Source organism: Bolinopsis microptera, chromosome 1, assembly GCF_026151205.1.
Source record: "Bolinopsis microptera isolate Bmic1 chromosome 1, MBARI_Bmic_1.0, whole genome shotgun sequence".
NCBI classification, from domain to species: domain Eukaryota; kingdom Metazoa; phylum Ctenophora; class Tentaculata; order Lobata; family Bolinopsidae; genus Bolinopsis; species Bolinopsis microptera.
The window spans coordinates 4,949,537-4,966,838 of record NC_087072.1 but is presented as its reverse complement, the minus strand read 5'-3'; the positions used below and the strand labels follow the sequence as shown (position 1 = coordinate 4,966,838).

The window sequence follows — 17,302 nt, the reverse complement described above, 5'->3', positions numbered from 1 at the left end:
CTACGCGCGTGGGGTGGACTCCTGGGGTGGACTTTTATTCAGCGCGTATTTTGTAGCCTGTTCAACTTGACGTTTTGAATCGTTACTATCTCAATGTCACAGATACATAGAATGTGAGGTGATCATCTTAAAGAGAAACGTCTCAGCTTTCACCTGGTGTAAAGTTTATCTTTGTTCTCAAAATATAGCTCGCTCAGTGTGCAACAGAAGTTGACATTACAATAACCACGTCCGCGACCGGTCGTCAGATACCGGAGTCTTGCACAAAATTGGGTCCCTAAATTAAAATTTTATGACACAGTTACGATGAACTAGTGTCTAGGGAAACATTTGGTGAAAGTTTCAACTCTCTACTATAAAAATAGCTATAGTTATTGAAGATAAACCGTGAGAAAATTCCTCTTGTCGGGATCGACGCTCTAGGAACCTCCCTTCTGTACCACGTGACAACGATTAGAGCGTCACGTGGCCGTCACGTGACACAAGTGCGCGCGTTGGCTCGAGCATTCTCGTGGGAAATCCTGATTGCCTGATCGATCTCCTGGGAAATCCTGATTGCTACGGAAAGGGCTGACAACCACTGTTATTTTCGTTCCTCAATTTTCCAGTTCACTTGCTCAGTGCTGTCAGTTGTTTTTTGTTTGCCCTGCTAAATAAATTTCACTCCGTCATAATCCCCTACTCCCCTATCCAATGAACTGTTTCTGTTGCAGCTGCCATTCTGTTGACTTGACCCTAACTTAGTCTTATCATTGTCACTTGATAACTTTATCCGTGTGCACTTTCTCGAAACTCACTTATCTTTGTCAAGACTCAGCTTATCTCAGATCTAAATGTTGCCTTAACAGACTTACAGTTACTGGTCACTGCACTGGGCCCTCCTTTAAATGCAAATATCATATGAGCAGCCGATCGATTTATTGCTTGAACTGTGCATCCTTTTTTTTAATACATAAGGTCAATTTTTCTATCGTGAAACTTAGTCACTGAAAGTGAAGACAACGCAATCTGGCTGTGCCGGTTCCCCTCTGCCTAGATCACTTAGAATATCCATAGTTAGCAATACTTTAATCATTTAATGCAGCGATATAGCCAGTTATTAATGCCACATTGTAGATTTTAGCCTGTTCCAATCATCCTTATATCGAGTTAATGAAATTTATGAAATTGCCTACCGTTCAAATCGCTCTCTGTTGTTAGCACCACACTGATTAACTACAATGTTCCAATTTTTTAGAATTATGTCCGACATAATTCTAATTTTTTCTGTTACAGCAGATAGTTATGGTGAAATGGCACGCAGGAATAAGTCATCCCTGTCCTCCAAAAAGCACATAAAAAGGTACTTGGTAAGCCATGTCTTTTCCAATATCAAATCCAATGTATCACAATCTGTGGACTTTTTACTCAAAAACTAGATTGATTAATTGATAATTCATTGCTGATTGTTCACGCGCCCTGTATGGAAGTATAAAAATGGTAATCCGCATACTCCAGGAAGAATTGAAGCAATCTCAAGAGAAAAGAAGGGAATCTGGATCCTTCGTCGGATCGTCACAGAGCTTAGAGGGGAGCTCTACGCTTCACTGGCCATGCAAAGCAGGGAGAGTGACGGAGGCGGAGGCACTGCTGGCTGCTGGAGCGGACATTAACAAGCTGGACAGAGCGCAGTTGAACCCTTTCATGGACGCGATCAACTCAGGTAAATCATTTGACCGCCTTAACAATATGGGTTTATCTAACATTGGTAATAGTAGCAAGAGGTTTTAGTCATGCGTTTGATTACAGCACAGTGTGAAACCCTGAAGCATACGTCGAGCTCTAAACTCTGTTTTGTCTGATAATCAATTATTTGAATATTGAAGGATTAAATTTGGTAACTTGATGATCACATAATTAACAGGACAGGTCGACTGTGCTAGATGGCTGCTGAGGCAAGACGGTATAAAGCTCCAGCCCGAGATATGGTCGTTTTGTAGGGAGAGGGGGCTAGAGTCAGTGCTAACAGCTTAACAGAAGGTAAAATCCTGAACTTTTGTTCATTGATTCTTTGAATCAATGAACAGATTCAAAGAATCAATGAACAATCGTTCAGATGTAAAAATTATTTATTCACTATTTTGCATTACATTTAGTTACAGGACTGAGGACTGACATGCGACATCCGTCGTTGACCTTTGTCTTTATTTCAGCAAGGTACGGAGAGCGATCCATGGCTGTCCCGATAGACCCACTCAGACTCCTGCCGGAAGATACTCCTCCGGTTGATCCAGATGAGACAGTTCTAGCAGATGATCAGTTACAGACTGAAGAACATATCCCACAGATCAATGCGTCAACATCTGCAAATGAAGGTACTTCAATCTGCTCTTCTTGTATATGTCTTTGTGCCTGCGTCTGTGATTGTACTGAAGTGTACTCTGTGTGTTTGTGCCTGTGTCTGTCTTTGTATCGAGTGTGTGTCTCTGATTGTACTGCGTGTGTCTGTAATTGTAATGTAGTGTACTGAAGTGAACTATGTGTGTTTATGTGTGTGTGTCTGTGTGTGTATGTGTCTGTGTGTGTATGTGTCTGTGTGTGTATGTGTCTGCGTGTGTATGTGTCTGTGTGTGTTTGTGGGTGTGTTTGTGGGTGTGTGTGTATGTCTGTGTGTATCTGTGTCTGTCTGTGTGTCCGTCTGTGTCTGTGTGTGTCTGTGTTTATGCTGTGTCTGTGTGTTTATGTCTGTATGTGTTTGTGGGTGTGTGTATCTGTCTGTCTGTCTGTCTGTCTGTCTGTCTGTCTGTCTGTCTGTCTGTCTGTCTGTCTGTCTGTCTGTCTGTCTGTCTGTCTGTGTGTGTGTCTGTCTGTCTGTCTGTGTGTGTGTGTGTGAGTGAGTGTGTGTCTCTGTGCGTCTGTGTGTGTGTGTGTGAGTGTGTCTCTGTGCGTCTGTGTGTGTGTGTGTGTGTGTGTGTGTGTGTGTGTGTGTGTGTGTGTGTGTGCGTGCGGTGTGTGTGCGTGGTGTGTGTGTGTGTGTGTGTGTGTGTGTGTGTGTGTGTGTATGTGTGTGTGTGTGTGTGTGTGTGTGTGTGTGTGTGTGTGTGTGTGTGTGTGTGTGTGTGTGTGTGTGTGTGTGTGTGTGTGTGTGTGTGTGTGTGTGTGTGTGTGTGTGTGTGTGTGTGTGTGTGTGTGTGTGTGTGTGTGTGTTCTTTCATAGAAGTTGTTATTTCCAAGATACGAAGTTCGAAAAGCTAGCATTTAGTAATAGACGAATTTTGCAGCTGATATCAGAATCGAAATGATGATGGTACTACACGAGATGCTCATGGAAAAGGTATCAGTTTGCTTTTCTCCTCCCACGAGCAGTACAAAGTGTGGGTTCAACTTTAATCTGATAGAAGACATCGTATGCGGAACCCAAGCCCGGCTATGTCTGTACATAATAACGAAAGAAACCGGTAAGTTTTTAATCATTTAAATGTTCGGCCGAACGTTTGCTTTCATTTTAGACTAGTGACGAAAATCAACAATCGTTTGCCAGTTTGGTTAGTAAAATCGACAAAAAATAGTCCATTCCCCAAGGCCATGATATTCGAATTCTGCCCGTTGAAATCGGCCACTCTGATTTTTATCATTGAACTTTGCATTGATGACATGTTCATTCTCTACAGGTTATGCTGCGAGGGCGTTTAGCTCGATAGATGTTGAAAATGCCCACAGCATTATAAATCATTTGGACCGCCGAGGGGTCCAAAACTCCTCAATCGAAGAGCTTAGTAGACATGTCAGCAACCTACAGAGACTTCAAATTCTCAGGAAAACCTCTCTAGGACGGTAATACATTAACTTGTTTAGTTAATAAATTTAATAAGTAGATTTTGAGTGATGATTACTCAATACTGATATCGAGGTACCATAAAAAGGGTATATAAACTTATCACTTATGCTTATATGCTTATACTCTTATACTATCAATGAATATCAAATCGCCTTCTCTAGTTATCAAACCCAACATAAATTAAATCTCGGCCTACAAGGACTATTCGATATTTACAACAGACCGAGTGAATGTCTCAATCTTTCCAGGAAGCTTTATACTCCGACATCCACAATTTACCACGCCCCTGAGATCGACAAAGGTCTTTCTGATAGATTGACTTCCAGCCAATTCGATCTATCGAAGCCGAGTGGGAAGAACAAAGAACTGAAACCCATGGTCGCAACGATGCTCCTCGCGGACAAGGGAGAGTTAGGGCCATCGGTGGTCACAAGACTGCAGAATATTTATTTTTTTAAGCGTTGAGGTTGTCACGAAAGTGTACTGTAACGGGACTGTATCAGATTTGAGTGATTTGATTTTGTGATTCGCAGTTCACGTGATTTTATTGTGATCTTAGACTGTAAAAACTATAAAGGTTCAAGTTGAACTATCGTCGCCATGATTATGTATTTTGGAACTGTTCACGTTGAAATTGCTTCGTTAATCAGCAGTCTTCCTTGGTTACCTTCTACTGTGTAATGCAGCTACGATCAACGATACTTAGCTAGTACATTCATAGTAACTGCACTGAGAAGAGTAAAAAATTTGAGCTTTGACGGAATAACATTTCCTTGTTTTTAGATACGGTTACTATTCTAGTGAGGGGTTCATAGCTGACCATTAAGGTCTTACTCACAATAATTTGTGCTCTGATATTGGCCGTACTGACTGCTGTTGAAAAAGCCACTCCATCAGATGCGCGTCACGAGAGTCCACCCCAGTAGACCCCACTACGTACAAAATTTGAAATTTTCCCAAAAACTTCTGATTAAGCTAGTTTGTTTTCAATAACTTTTGCAATATTAACAGTAGACCCTTCAAATTTTCACCAAATGTTTCCCTAGACACTAGTTCATCGTAACTGTGTCATAAAATTTTAATTTAGGGACCCAATTTTGTGCAAGACTCCGGTATCTGACGACCGGTCGCGGACGTGGTTATTGTAATGTCAACTTCTGTTGCACACTGAGCGAGCTATATTTTGAGAACAAAGATAAACTTTACACCAGGTGAAAGCTGAGACGTTTCTCTTTAAGATGATCACCTCACATTCTGTGTATCTGTGACATTGAGATAGTAACGATTCAAAACGTCAAGTTGAACAGGCTACACAATACGCGCTGAATAAAAGTCCACCCCAGGAGTCCACCCCACGCGCGTAGGGTGATAATGTGATAACATTATTTTCACAACTTTGAGTTGTGAAAATAGTTTTATCCAACGAGTTTGACGAGTTGGATAAAACGAGTTATATCCCGAGGTTTGACCGAGGGATATAACTCATGTTATCATATTATAAGCAGTGATGTAAATGCATTCTCTGATGATCTACGAAATGATGTTAGCGAATGCAGCATTTACATCGGAAATTAACGACCGATAATATTACTACATAGAACATTCCAGAGTCAAACTTTCTAGAGGACACATCCTTATCTCTTAAAATTGTTACAGGTCGCTGAGATGTTGCGAATTATTTTAAATTGGTCAAATAAGCTCAGTGAAGCTCACACTCACACAAAACTTGCCACAAACGGTTGACTACTTGTTATTGACATTCTGTAAAATTTTGAAGCAAAAATATTTATCAGAACATAAGTTATACCACTTTCTGTTTTTAAAATAATTAGCAACATCTCAGCGACTAAGGATGGACCAGGGAGATAACAATAGTTATCTCCCTCCCAGTTATTGCACCCCTATTTAATGCATTATATTAGCGTAAACAAGAGTGAGATAACAACTTTTACATTATGGACAGTTACACACTGATCATGAGAGAATATTTATAGGTTCCTCCTTGTGACCACGGGTTTTCTAGTAAACTATAAAGCTGTCGGTCTAGACAAATTGTGACTCTACCATTTTATCAAAAGTTTAGTTTCACGTTAACTTCAAATTGAAAAGAACAAATGAAATATTCAATTGCATTTCCAAAATATATAAAACTTAAAATAGCTTTATCTTTGAAAAACATGCGCAATGACATTTCACATTTATAATTAAAATTTTAAAATCACAGTTTTAGTAACAAGACAGGAGAACTCGCAATGAAGTATTGTAACCGTTATGGTATTGATAGTTATTAGTTATACAGGTAAGGTCTTAAATGCATTAAGAAGCATTTAGTGAATAGGGTATTATGAGTTAAAGTTGCAATTATAAATTAATTAAATGAAACCAAATATTGTATTCATAATATACCTTATCGGCTCAAGCCATGGACAACGATAAATCATAGATAAAAATGTCTGATATTACCAGCCGGGTCAATAAAAATATGTATTGTTTTTGTTTCAAAAATGTGGCTGATTGGCTGAGCAGTGAGCAACTGTTAAATTAAAGTCTGGAAATCGAAAGACCGAAACCTTTCTCACCGTGACATTAAATAAAAAGTCTGCGACAAAAAAACTATTTACACATTACATGGATCTGAAAACTACAAACAATAAATTTCTTGGGATTTCAGAGATTTCGTGAGATCACAGAAAATTCACTCCAAATATACTCCAAAGCTCACAGTGGCTTAAAACCCAGCTCTCTCAGTTCGGCTCAGTCTATAAGTTCAGTTCACTGAGCAGTCACCTCAGTGGCTGTGGTGGCAGGTCTAGTGTGAGCTCCAGTAGTCGCCTCACTTTCCGCCCCAGAACCAGACCTCGCTTCTTTAGGTGGAGGAGGCGTCTCTATGATGATGGGGAGACGGGACATGTCCGTCTCGGCTTTTTTCAGATCGGGAGTGGAAACCCTGGGCTGCTTTCTGGACACCCCGCTACCGTGCTTATCTAGATACACCTGCAGAGAACAGACATTAACAAGTATAGCTTAGTAGACATGTGTTGTGGACTGGGACGAGGTGGACTGTTTAAACTTGCATCTTAAGTTATTTTTAGTTGTAAAGGTCAGTATTTGAACGATTTAAAGAATTCCTACATTTGTTTATGGGACCGGTAAAAATCACACCATCACGCCTAAATACATTAGATTCAGTCGACAGATACAATTACTGGGCTTTGGATGGAATTGGAATACACTAAAACTTGGCATTTCAGCGGACATAAATTCCCCATATTCATTTTCCGATATGATGGCCCCTAGTGACTGGTGCAGCAAAGGCAGAATGCAAGGATAAAGTTTGACATTTTAACAATCGATCTATTAACTTATTAAGTTTTGGTATGAAGCATCACGGCTCTCAACGGTTCTTGTTACTAAGGCCAACAAGTGCCGAATCGGCGCGGCGGTTGTCTTATTTTGCTTTTCGATCTCGCGAGTCATTTGTCCTGTTTAATTTTTTTCGTTTAACAAAAATTGCTGAGAGCTGTGATGCTCCCCACTGAAAATCACGCTAAGAATGCTCACAGGATTCATACACATACAATCCCACATTTACCAATGGATTTGTTTGTTACAGAAGTCATTAATAGTCCGCTACACCATACGCACCAGGTGTGAGGTGGTAACGTTATTAATATTATGACAAAAAATAGATACTTTTTAAATTCAGTGAAATTTCGTAACTGGTACGAATCTGAAAGAAAAATGTCAAAATATAGTTAACACAGCTGCCGAGAATAACTTAAACTGCTGATTGTTTCATGTACCTGGTAAATGTTTTGTCGCTATTTCAACAATATCATTAGGAACTGAATCAAAATACGAGGCTGGACTTCTAGTTCTACACTCCGTTTCTAGCATGCAGTTTCTTACTTTTAAAGAGTCACATACTTACTCTAAGTAGTAGTGACGCGTGCTGTTTTATTTAAAGTCTGTTTATAATATACATAATATTACTGTTTATAATATGAGTGGGCTGTGTTGGTAATTATATTGCACACGTGCAGGAGTAACAACTCAAGCATATGAGTAAGAGATATTTACCCTCTGTAGCACACATTTTGCTATTGCACACATTTTCCGACACTTGTAAAAATTTCACGGATTTTCGACACTTGTAAAAATTTCACGGATTTTCGACACTTGTAAAAATTTCACGGATTTTCGATACTTGTAAAAATTTCGAGCATTTTCAACACTTGTAAAAATTTCACGGATTTTCGATACTTGTAAAAATTTCGAGGATTTTCGACACTTGTAAAAATTTCACGGGTTTTCGATACTTGTAAAAATTTCGAGCATTTTCAACACTTGTAAAAATTTCACGGATTTTCGACACTTGTAAAAATTTCGAGCAATTTCATCACTTGTAAAAATTTGTTATTAAAAGGATCAACATCATTATATATCTCATTTCTCTTTTTGTTAGTTTTACAATGTCAGATATTCTTATTGAAGATGAATATCACAGAGGTTTTGTTATTGGGATCATGAGATTACTTGCTGTACATAGTTATTCGGTTACCAGAGCTTTCAGATTAGAGTTACTCTATCTTAAAGAGAATAGAATTTTAAGAGCAAGGATTTTTGAAAACACTCTTGTTTTTAATCGAGTACCCAATTTAAAAGTAGGTAAAAATTATGTTGTAGTAGGGTGGTTAACAGCAAGCAACCATATTATAGAGGTGAATGATATGAGCTAATATGCAAGAGATCCGTGATTTATCAATTGAAGATCTGCGCACAAAGCTGAAAGAGCAAAAACTCTGTTATGGTTATGAGGTTCTAACAATTTGTGAACGTCGTCGCAAAAAGTTTGAAAAGCGATTGTTCTTACACATGCAAGGAAAAGAAGCACCCACCCTTCATAAATGTGCTGATAATAGGAGTGAATACTTTTTGCTTGATATAGAACTTCCACAGACATGGTATCCAGGAACATCAATACTGAAAAAGACATCAACTAAAAAAACTAAGAAGTCTGTCCGATTTAAGCAAACGGAAATATTTGGAAATGAACCCATCTACCCATACTGTGTTACAAAGTACAATCATAACACTAAAAGCCAATACCTACATGCACCACAATGTTCTAATGCTGTTGCAGAAACGATCGAGGTGTTGGGCCAATACAGATGGATGAATAGAAAGTTTTTGATTGAAGGGAGGCATGATATATAAGAACTTAGAGTTCCAACCTTGACTGATTGAAGATGCAGACCAGCTCACAATATTTCCAAGAGTTCTATGTCAACTCACCATCAGAATTTCTGAGTTTCCAATGTCTCTTAGAGTCTTAGGTCAACAGAATCAACAACAATTTTAATCTCTCCAATTTGATCGATAAGATATTTCAAGTGCAACTCATCAAAACTATATAATTCCTTTGTTCGATCAACAGGTTTTGATATGTCATCCTTTGTACCCATACAGATGCAATCATGACTCGGCTCAGTTTTCAACTTGGATTTTACTCACCGATCTAGAAGATCGGACTTTGCTACTAAGGTTTAAGAGTTGCATCTCGTAAACTTTCCTGGTAGTATCGGTTATAGGTCTAGGTTGAGTGTCATATTCTCTTATGATAAATACTCGAAACTAAAGAGAGTGAATGTGATCGGGCTAATTCAAAACTTATTTATCGAGGTAAATTATATTTCTTCAAAGAACAGACTAATTCATAACCACACGACACCCCAAAGAAATATTTGCTTACCATGCCACAGCTTTTAACCAATGTCCCCAGTATCATCAGGAACAATCTCGATCAAAACCACCCTGTTAAACATGAACGGAGGTTTGGAGATGGGTGCTACTTTTCAGAGTATCCAGAGTTCATTTTGATTGAAGGGAGGCATGATATATAAGAACTTAGAGTTCCAACCTTGACCGATTAAAGATGCAGACCAGCACACAATATTTCCAAGAGTTCTTTGTCAACTCACCATCAGAATTTCTGAATGAGCTTCACTCTGAGCTTTCATACTATCAAAGAACCAAAGTTATAACTATGTTTGACATTTACCGTATTCGAAAAAGAGTACTCCCTATGTTTGATATTTTGATATCAGCTCAGAGTAAGAGTTATGAAGATATCATCAATATCCATGAAAATATAGTTTTGCAAGCAATACGAGAAGAGCTGAACTTATCAGATGTTACTCAGATGGCAAATGAAAACAAGTACATGTTACGCAATTGTTTTAAGGTCTTCATGAATTCAATGCCCAGTGACTCGCCTATATAAATCGAGTTGGAATGTAGAGAGCTCATTTCTTGATACAGAACTTTGGTTACGTTTCAAACATGGCACTCTTCAACAACTATGGATTGATTTGTGAAATTAATCCAAATACAAAAGGATACACTCGCTTGACGATCTCAACGAATATACCATTCAAGACAAGATTGATTAAGTTCAATGTTTGGGATACCGTACAGTTAAAGAAACCTGGAAGTACTAGATCCAGTACCCCGCGATTCCCTTCAAAGTGGGAGAAGAAGTACAAGTGGAATATTCCTACAAGGATGGGTATCCTATACTCGTTAACATGGTTTCATCTCACGTTGACAATTGTCCAATATGCTTTAACTCACTGGAGGGTATTGATACTCAAAGAATGGAGATTGGATGCGATGGATGTCGATTGATACCTGAGGAAGAACACAAGAAAAGAGTGAATACTCAAATGCAGATCGTTTCTAAAACGCTAAAGCAGTATTCAACAGTGCAGGGTTCAAACTAGAGCTTTTCAGTGAAGTAGATAACAAAGCCTTTGCTCCGGTTATTTTCCCAAATAACTTTGCATACCAGAAACTTGAAAATATGAAAATTGGACACAAATACTGGGTCGTCGGATGGATTGCTCCAAACGGAAAGTTTCTCGATGTAGTTGATATCAATTAGTTGTAATTTTATTGGTTTTTATTTTATGTCTTTATAAACTTGTTTTCATTTGTACAAATAAAACAAATTTATTCAAATTATTGAAGAAACAAAAATTAAAGCTACAGAATCATTTTTTTCAAAATCTTGTGAGTAGCGTTTAAAAAATCTTTATAATCTAACCCTAAACTTAACACATAGATAAAATGAATGCAAAAGTAACCACATGCTTTGCTATTCCAGCCTTGAACTCTATAGTTTGTGTATCTAACAAACTTAAACTTTTTTACAATATCCATATAATATTTAGGTAGAGTTTTGTGGTCTGGCGATCGTCCAAATGAATCAAAGAAGCATATTGTATCATCTTTTGCAGCCCAAGCACACCAATGTTCTCCATTTTCATCATGCTCCTCAGTGTTTGAAATGAAAGCATAATATGGTTTGGTAGATGTAGGTGAGAAACAAGAAGGGTAAGTACCAATATAGTTTTTGCTAGTAACGCTTGTGTTGAAAAGAATATCGTCAAGTTGCGTTGTGGTAAGAGGTTCAAGCATTATTCAATGATGCGTACAATACGATCGGAATCTATTTGAATTTGTCTGTCAAAGACAGCATAAACAATTAGTATGAGATCTTCTGGAAAAGTCTCTGTTCCGAGATCTATTTCAATGCTGGTACTTGCTTTCTCTTGAAGATTCAGATGACGATCATTTATACTAGATCTATCAGCACAGAAGCTTATTGCAGTCATGAAATTCAAATGAAAGTTGTTCTCATTTATAAGACATGATCCTTGGGTATCCTTACCCAAGGTGCGGTAAAGTTGTCGTAGATACTCACCAAATTCTTTGAATTGGAAGTTATTCTCACCAATTTTTCTGATACTACCAACTTCTAAAGGATCAGCAAAGACTGGAACACCATCACGGTAAAGTTGAAATTTTTTGTAAGGTATCATAATAAAAGGATTTGAGGGCATATGTCCATCAAAGTCACGACTCCTCTGCAACATAAAGAATGCATATGGAGGAAGAATAGAGTTTGCAAAAATATCATTTATTCTAACTATCCTCGATGATTGCGTTACCGGACGTACTATGATTTCAGGTCTAGAAATGAAATATGGAATAGGATCTTTTTTAAGTCTCTCCTCAATCATTTCTAAAATTTCATCCCTTACTCGATAGTAAGTAATGTTAAGAAAACAATCTTCAATAACCAAACTATATCCAGTATCTGCTTTGCACAAAAGCAAGAAATCGTCAGTATTTTTAGTTAGACTCATTCTCAAATTCATATTTGTAGGTAAACATTTTGTAGTGTTTAACAATGGACAGTGAAATTTGGTGTTTAGAGTAACATTTTTTTCCTCTATTGAAAAGAGTACTTCTTTTACTGGCAGCTGGATTTGTTTTGAGTTGGAACCCAATTATCCACTTGTGACATTTGATTCTGATACTCTATTTCAAGATCATCACCATCTAGATCTGAATTTCCATTCTTAATAACCTCTAACATTTCGCTCCTATAATCGATATCCATTGGTATTACCATATCAAACGCATATCCCTTTTTGCAGCAATCCCCTCTTTAAGAGACTCAAATCCTGGAACAGATTCAAGATCATCCCATAAAGTTATATTTCTATCAATTTCATCCCACCTCCAAAATGTTCTTAGATTTTCCTCAGATGTTTTTGTTACACCTTCATCCATCAGGAATCCTTCGTTGTAGAACAAATACCCATCACGGTTTTGATCCGAGCTTAGAGTCTGATTCAAGAAACTCTGGTAAGCATAAGCATTCCGCATACTTTGACATAACTCAATGCGATTTCCTGTTACAACTGAAACTTCACCCATAGACTGTTTGCAATATTGTTAACTACAGAAACATCTTTTGCTCGTGTGCTGATATCTCGACCATTTTGCATTAGCTTCACCTTGGTAACTATGTGTAAAATCCGTTAAACGTCCTTTTGGTTGTGGTGGTATGTTGAAATTTATGGGTCCCTCGTTGAATAAATTTGTTACAGGCCCACACTTTCAAATCGTAAGTCTCTTGAATCGAAACTTGTGTAGGTGTGTCATTCCAAGAAGGAGAGAAGATGACATTGAATCACTAGAGTTTACAAATTTCGCCATTTTCTTTTACGTTTGGAGTGATGTTTTATGTGTCACTTGAGTATTAGCTAACGTTTTAACTTTTTTTCTCCCTGTTTTGCCCCAGAAGTATTAGCTAAACGTTTTAACTTTTTTGCTCCCTGTTTTGCTCCAGCAGTAAGTAGTTCTTTACCAGCAGCGATTGCAATTGGTTTTGCTGATTTAGCTACTGCTTTTATAGCCTGTCCAGCGAGTGGTAACGCTTTCTTTAGTAAGGAACCAAGAAAACTTCCCAACCCTTCTCCCTGCATACCGTAAATATATCGGTCCATATCTGAAGACACCACCTTGCTGTACAAACACAGCATGGTATGGTCTACTTTTCAGATAGCTAGAGTTAAATTCCTCCATTTTAATTTTCCTCTTCTCTCAATTGCTTTCCTTATATAGTGTAGAAGGACGTACACTCAGAGTTAGAATTGTCTTGAAACTAGGATTGGAAATTCAGAATTTTACCATATATCTCTTATCTCGATCAAGATGTTTGAGAATTCCTTTACATTTATCGAAACAAAATATGGATGAGCTTGATGAAAAAAATTCCATCCTGGATTTGTTTTTATAGGAATCACAGAAGAAATTCTAGATAATTTTCCATTAATGTAAGAGTTTTCGATAATGTTAATGTAGATAAAATGCAGGTAGTGATTCCCCTTCAAACGAGGTATTCTGAAGAGTGTATGTGCTATACAAATCAGTTTCAACACCTACAAAGCCCCATGGTGATCTTTTCTGTTCGTTATAATAAGATTATCCAAACTTACTGTACAATTTGTCTGTGCTTATCAAGTGATACAGTGAAAGGTTTGTATTTCTTTGGTTTATTACACTAGATATCTCTTCTTCTATTGCAAGACATATAGCATGAATTGAATGGTAAAACCCTGGTGGTATTGTAACTGTCTTCAATTCAATATCAAGTTCACCATATGTTATCAGTGTGTGCACTTCCATGGATGTAAACATATTCGTCACGTTAACTGTATTGTAAAAGTGAATCTTGTTGTTATCATCACTAATATTGAACACTTGACCATGAAAAATCGATGTAACTGCAATTCGGCTTCTTTTTTTATTTTAACGGGGTTAACCCGAGTTACAAATTTCGATTGATTGCCTTCATAACCACCAACAACAATGATATTGTGAATGTTATCCATTTTGCTAAAGCAATTGAAACTCCTCCTTTTATAGTTAAAATGTTATTCCAAAATCTCTAAGATGACAGAAAATAGGTTCGTAATGTGTCTTAAATCACCATTACAACAATCATTGACAAATCATCATATTTGATATTAATCGGTTTATATCTAATCAAAATCAGTCCATCTTTGGATCGTTGTACATCTGCTTTTGAAAGTTTAATTAATAGCTCATTATAGTTAAAATCCGGGAAGATTCCTTTTTGGTAGTTCAATAGTTTTGATTTGTTCCGAGATCCCCCTCTGATGGTTAAAAGCATATGCATATCTTTACAGTGAGAGGGTGATATAATATATCGAGACATGTTAGGAAAATTGATTGTAGTATTCCTCCAAGTATTGGTAAAACTGTGCTTAATAATAGTAGTATGCCTTCCGCCACGTTGTGCAACTAGTTTCTGTTTCATACCCGCTCCTTTTAAACCACTTGTCGATCGAATTAAACGTCTATGCCTTCTCAAAGTTTGATGTGTTTGTTATCTAGATCCAGTTTTTTTTTTGCTAAAAGATTGAACACGATTCCAAGAACTTTGAAAGTTCTGGAGGTGAATTTTTCAAGTTGATTTTACGGTTATTATATTACTACAGCTAACAGTCTCCAGTATTGTATCGATGTTTATTAACAATATCGCCTGCTTTAGAGATAAATGCTGGGTAACCAGTACCAAAAATGCGTTTTTACAGTGTAGCTCCTGGTATACATTGGGTGCAAGACGATATATTACCCTCTCCCTGTTTGATGTTCTGTTAAAGGCGGTATTGACACCTTCAAAAGCATCAGCCACAAAAACATTTGTCTTGCAATGTTAATTTGTCGAAAATGACGTTGACTATTAAAGAGAACAAAATAAAATTGACTGTTAGAACTCATGAGTCTAACAAGGACATTTTGAAAAGAGGTTTTGTGTCTATATAAGGTAATATTGGAGTTGTAGTGACCCAAAATGAAACATTCTGCCATTTCCTTTACACTAAAATTAAACACAACAAACCAACATACTAGTTCAGAAGTATCGATTTATATCAAAAGTAAGTCCTTTGATAAATGTTATCGGCTCTTTTTCTATTCATCATTCCAGTTTTCATAAAACTCTTGCTCTATTTTGTACATGTAAACGGATCCGTTTTAGCCAGTGTACTAGTTTTTTCTGACTGAGCCAATATAATGGATTCTTGTCACTCTTGTTGGTCCAAATATTATTACAGATGAGGGAGCTAGAAACTATGGGCATCACAACTGAAAGATCGAATTGAGGTACCCAAGTGTTGCTCTCGTCTGGATAACCTTGCACTTGACAAGCTATGCGTCTGACCTCGTCTCGTACGCTTATCCTCAAACTTTTCAATTTGATAAATCTTTAGATTATCCACCAATGGTATTCACTAGTGAAAATGAACCCTTAATCGCTTGACCTTTATAGGCCTTTCTAACTATTAGTGATAGATAATGTCCTTTGATTTAACTTATTGTAACGACTTCGACTCCATAAATGTTCATAACCTTTCTGAAATTTCTTTTTTGAGCCTGGTTTATGCCTTACCGTGTATCCCCCACTTTGAAGGCTTTTTCATAAACTTACTTTTCTTTATCACTTGAGGAAGAAATATTTCGACTAATGCTTCATTTGCAGATGTTACTTTTCATTAGGGAGTGTCTTTATGGGCTATGCCTTACGCTCATTGTATCGATTAAATAGAACTTGTAGAACATCGATCCAACTGAGTACCCTTAACTGAATACCTTAAACAAGTCGCGTTTTTAAGGGTCTATTTGAAACCGCTCAACTATTGCCCCGTTTTATCACTAATAAACTCTGTAGTTTTATACGTATCTTTTAATAAACGCAAAAATTTCTTGTTGTAAAACCTGTCCTTGATCAAACTGCTTTTTTGGTGAGTGTTTCTGACACAAAACGGGTTCCATAACAGCTACAACAGAATTTGCTGTCTTATTTTTCATTTAAGAGACCAGCTTTTTTTGACTAAAGAGATCGATTCTAAGAACAATCCATTTGTTACCATCGTTTGTTATGTAAACTCGAGAGTCAACAAATCACACGATACAATATCCAATCCCTTGTCCAATTCTGCGATAAAACCATGTTCTTATCGGGTTTGTGTAGTGTGTAGCTTCAATGCTCCTTAAACTTCTTGTCACAGAGTATCTCGAGGACTTACAAATGACCGTTTTTTCTAAGCTGTTTGAAAGCATTCTTTCATAAAGGACCCTGAAAAGGTAGGTCTTCATACATGTCTTTCAATTCTTTCTGTTTTCATATAATTTTTTGTCTAAAATACCCAATTCACGGTAATTTTAAAATTAGTTTTTACTATTGATAAATGTATGGAAATCTTACAACAAACCTACATTGTATCAACACAAAGCCTTGCTCACCAGAACGAAACTCATGTGGTTAACCACTCACAATGGTTCATCATCTCGAATAACGATCCTAGAGGTATAACACATCTCACCCAGATCGAACAAACGTGATTTAGCAAACAGTACTAACAGAATCAGCCTAAAAAATCCCTAGAGACGAGGATAAGCTTAACGTATCCTGACTCCACAAACATCCATGGACAAGCTGACGATAAATCTGAAAATTATTCTGATAGTTTTTTTAATCTGATATGACAAGGAGATAAAGACTGTCAGTAGTTGACAGCTATGACATTGATGACAATCTGAAGTGTCTAACATGGTTGATAGTAATGATTAGGTATTTACTACAAGAAATTGTATAAGAGTGTTTAGCTTCTAAAAACAATTTGAAAACATACTCAAAAGAAAGATCACAGATTATAAAAGAAGCACGACGAAAAATAGATTCTCTAAAAGAAAATTATAGAATAAATTCGTGACTTTGGAATAAATGAAGCTAAGACGATGAAAGAGTATAAGATAAAGTCTCATGTCAAGCTACGAAAAATTGTGAATATGCACATGAAAAGCATGGATGATTGTTCGACGAAATCAAAAGAAAAATAAAACTTCTCTCAAACAAACTTCAAGGCTGTGAAAGATGAAGACGAAGATTTAAGTAGTTCCTCACAAAAGCGATATTTAATTGCACAACAAGGAGAAATTTTCAAAGTCAAAAATTAGATCAATAACCATCAGAGTTGATTCGATTAAATTCAAAATCATGTACCGACACTGCAAATCTACTACTTACTTGTCATTTGTATTCTA

The 17,302-nt window shown here is 37.1% G+C and overlaps 2 protein-coding genes across 6 annotated transcripts in view; one reads left to right on the top strand and one right to left on the bottom strand.

The window, feature by feature from the left end:
* The first annotated feature begins 1,095 nt into the window (after positions 1 to 1,095).
* Positions 1,096 to 5,047, top strand: LOC134811090 (uncharacterized). Its single transcript, XM_063817815.1, has 7 exons — positions 1,096 to 1,342; positions 1,498 to 1,702; positions 1,904 to 2,019; positions 2,193 to 2,354; positions 3,261 to 3,437; positions 3,651 to 3,813; positions 4,066 to 5,047. Exons 4-7 carry the CDS (start codon positions 2,213 to 2,215, stop codon positions 4,280 to 4,282), a joined length of 699 nt encoding a protein of 232 aa, XP_063673885.1. The 5' UTR covers positions 1,096 to 1,342; positions 1,498 to 1,702; positions 1,904 to 2,019; positions 2,193 to 2,212; the 3' UTR covers positions 4,283 to 5,047.
* Positions 5,048 to 5,883: 836 nt separating this feature from the next.
* Positions 5,884 to 17,302, bottom strand: part of LOC134813957 (coiled-coil domain-containing protein 178-like) — a 66,008-nt gene continuing 54,589 nt past the window's right edge. For all 5 annotated transcript variants that reach the window (XM_063821934.1, XM_063821941.1, XM_063821911.1 and 2 more), the window contains one exon: positions 5,884 to 6,811. In XM_063821934.1, coding sequence (XP_063678004.1) covers positions 6,590 to 6,811 — 222 coding nt within the window. In that variant the 3' untranslated portion in view covers positions 5,884 to 6,589. The remainder of the gene's footprint in view (positions 6,812 to 17,302) is intronic.

Coding starts and splice junctions, on each gene's coding strand:
- LOC134811090 (XM_063817815.1), top strand. CDS start 2,213: ATGGCTGTCCCGATAGACCCACTCAGACTCCTGCCGGAAGATACTCCT. Junction 2,355..3,260: donor GTCAACATCTGCAAATGAAG/GTACTTCAATCT, acceptor CGAATTTTGCAG/CTGATATCAGAATCGAAATG. Junction 3,438..3,650: donor CATAATAACGAAAGAAACCG/GTAAGTTTTTAA, acceptor CATTCTCTACAG/GTTATGCTGCGAGGGCGTTT.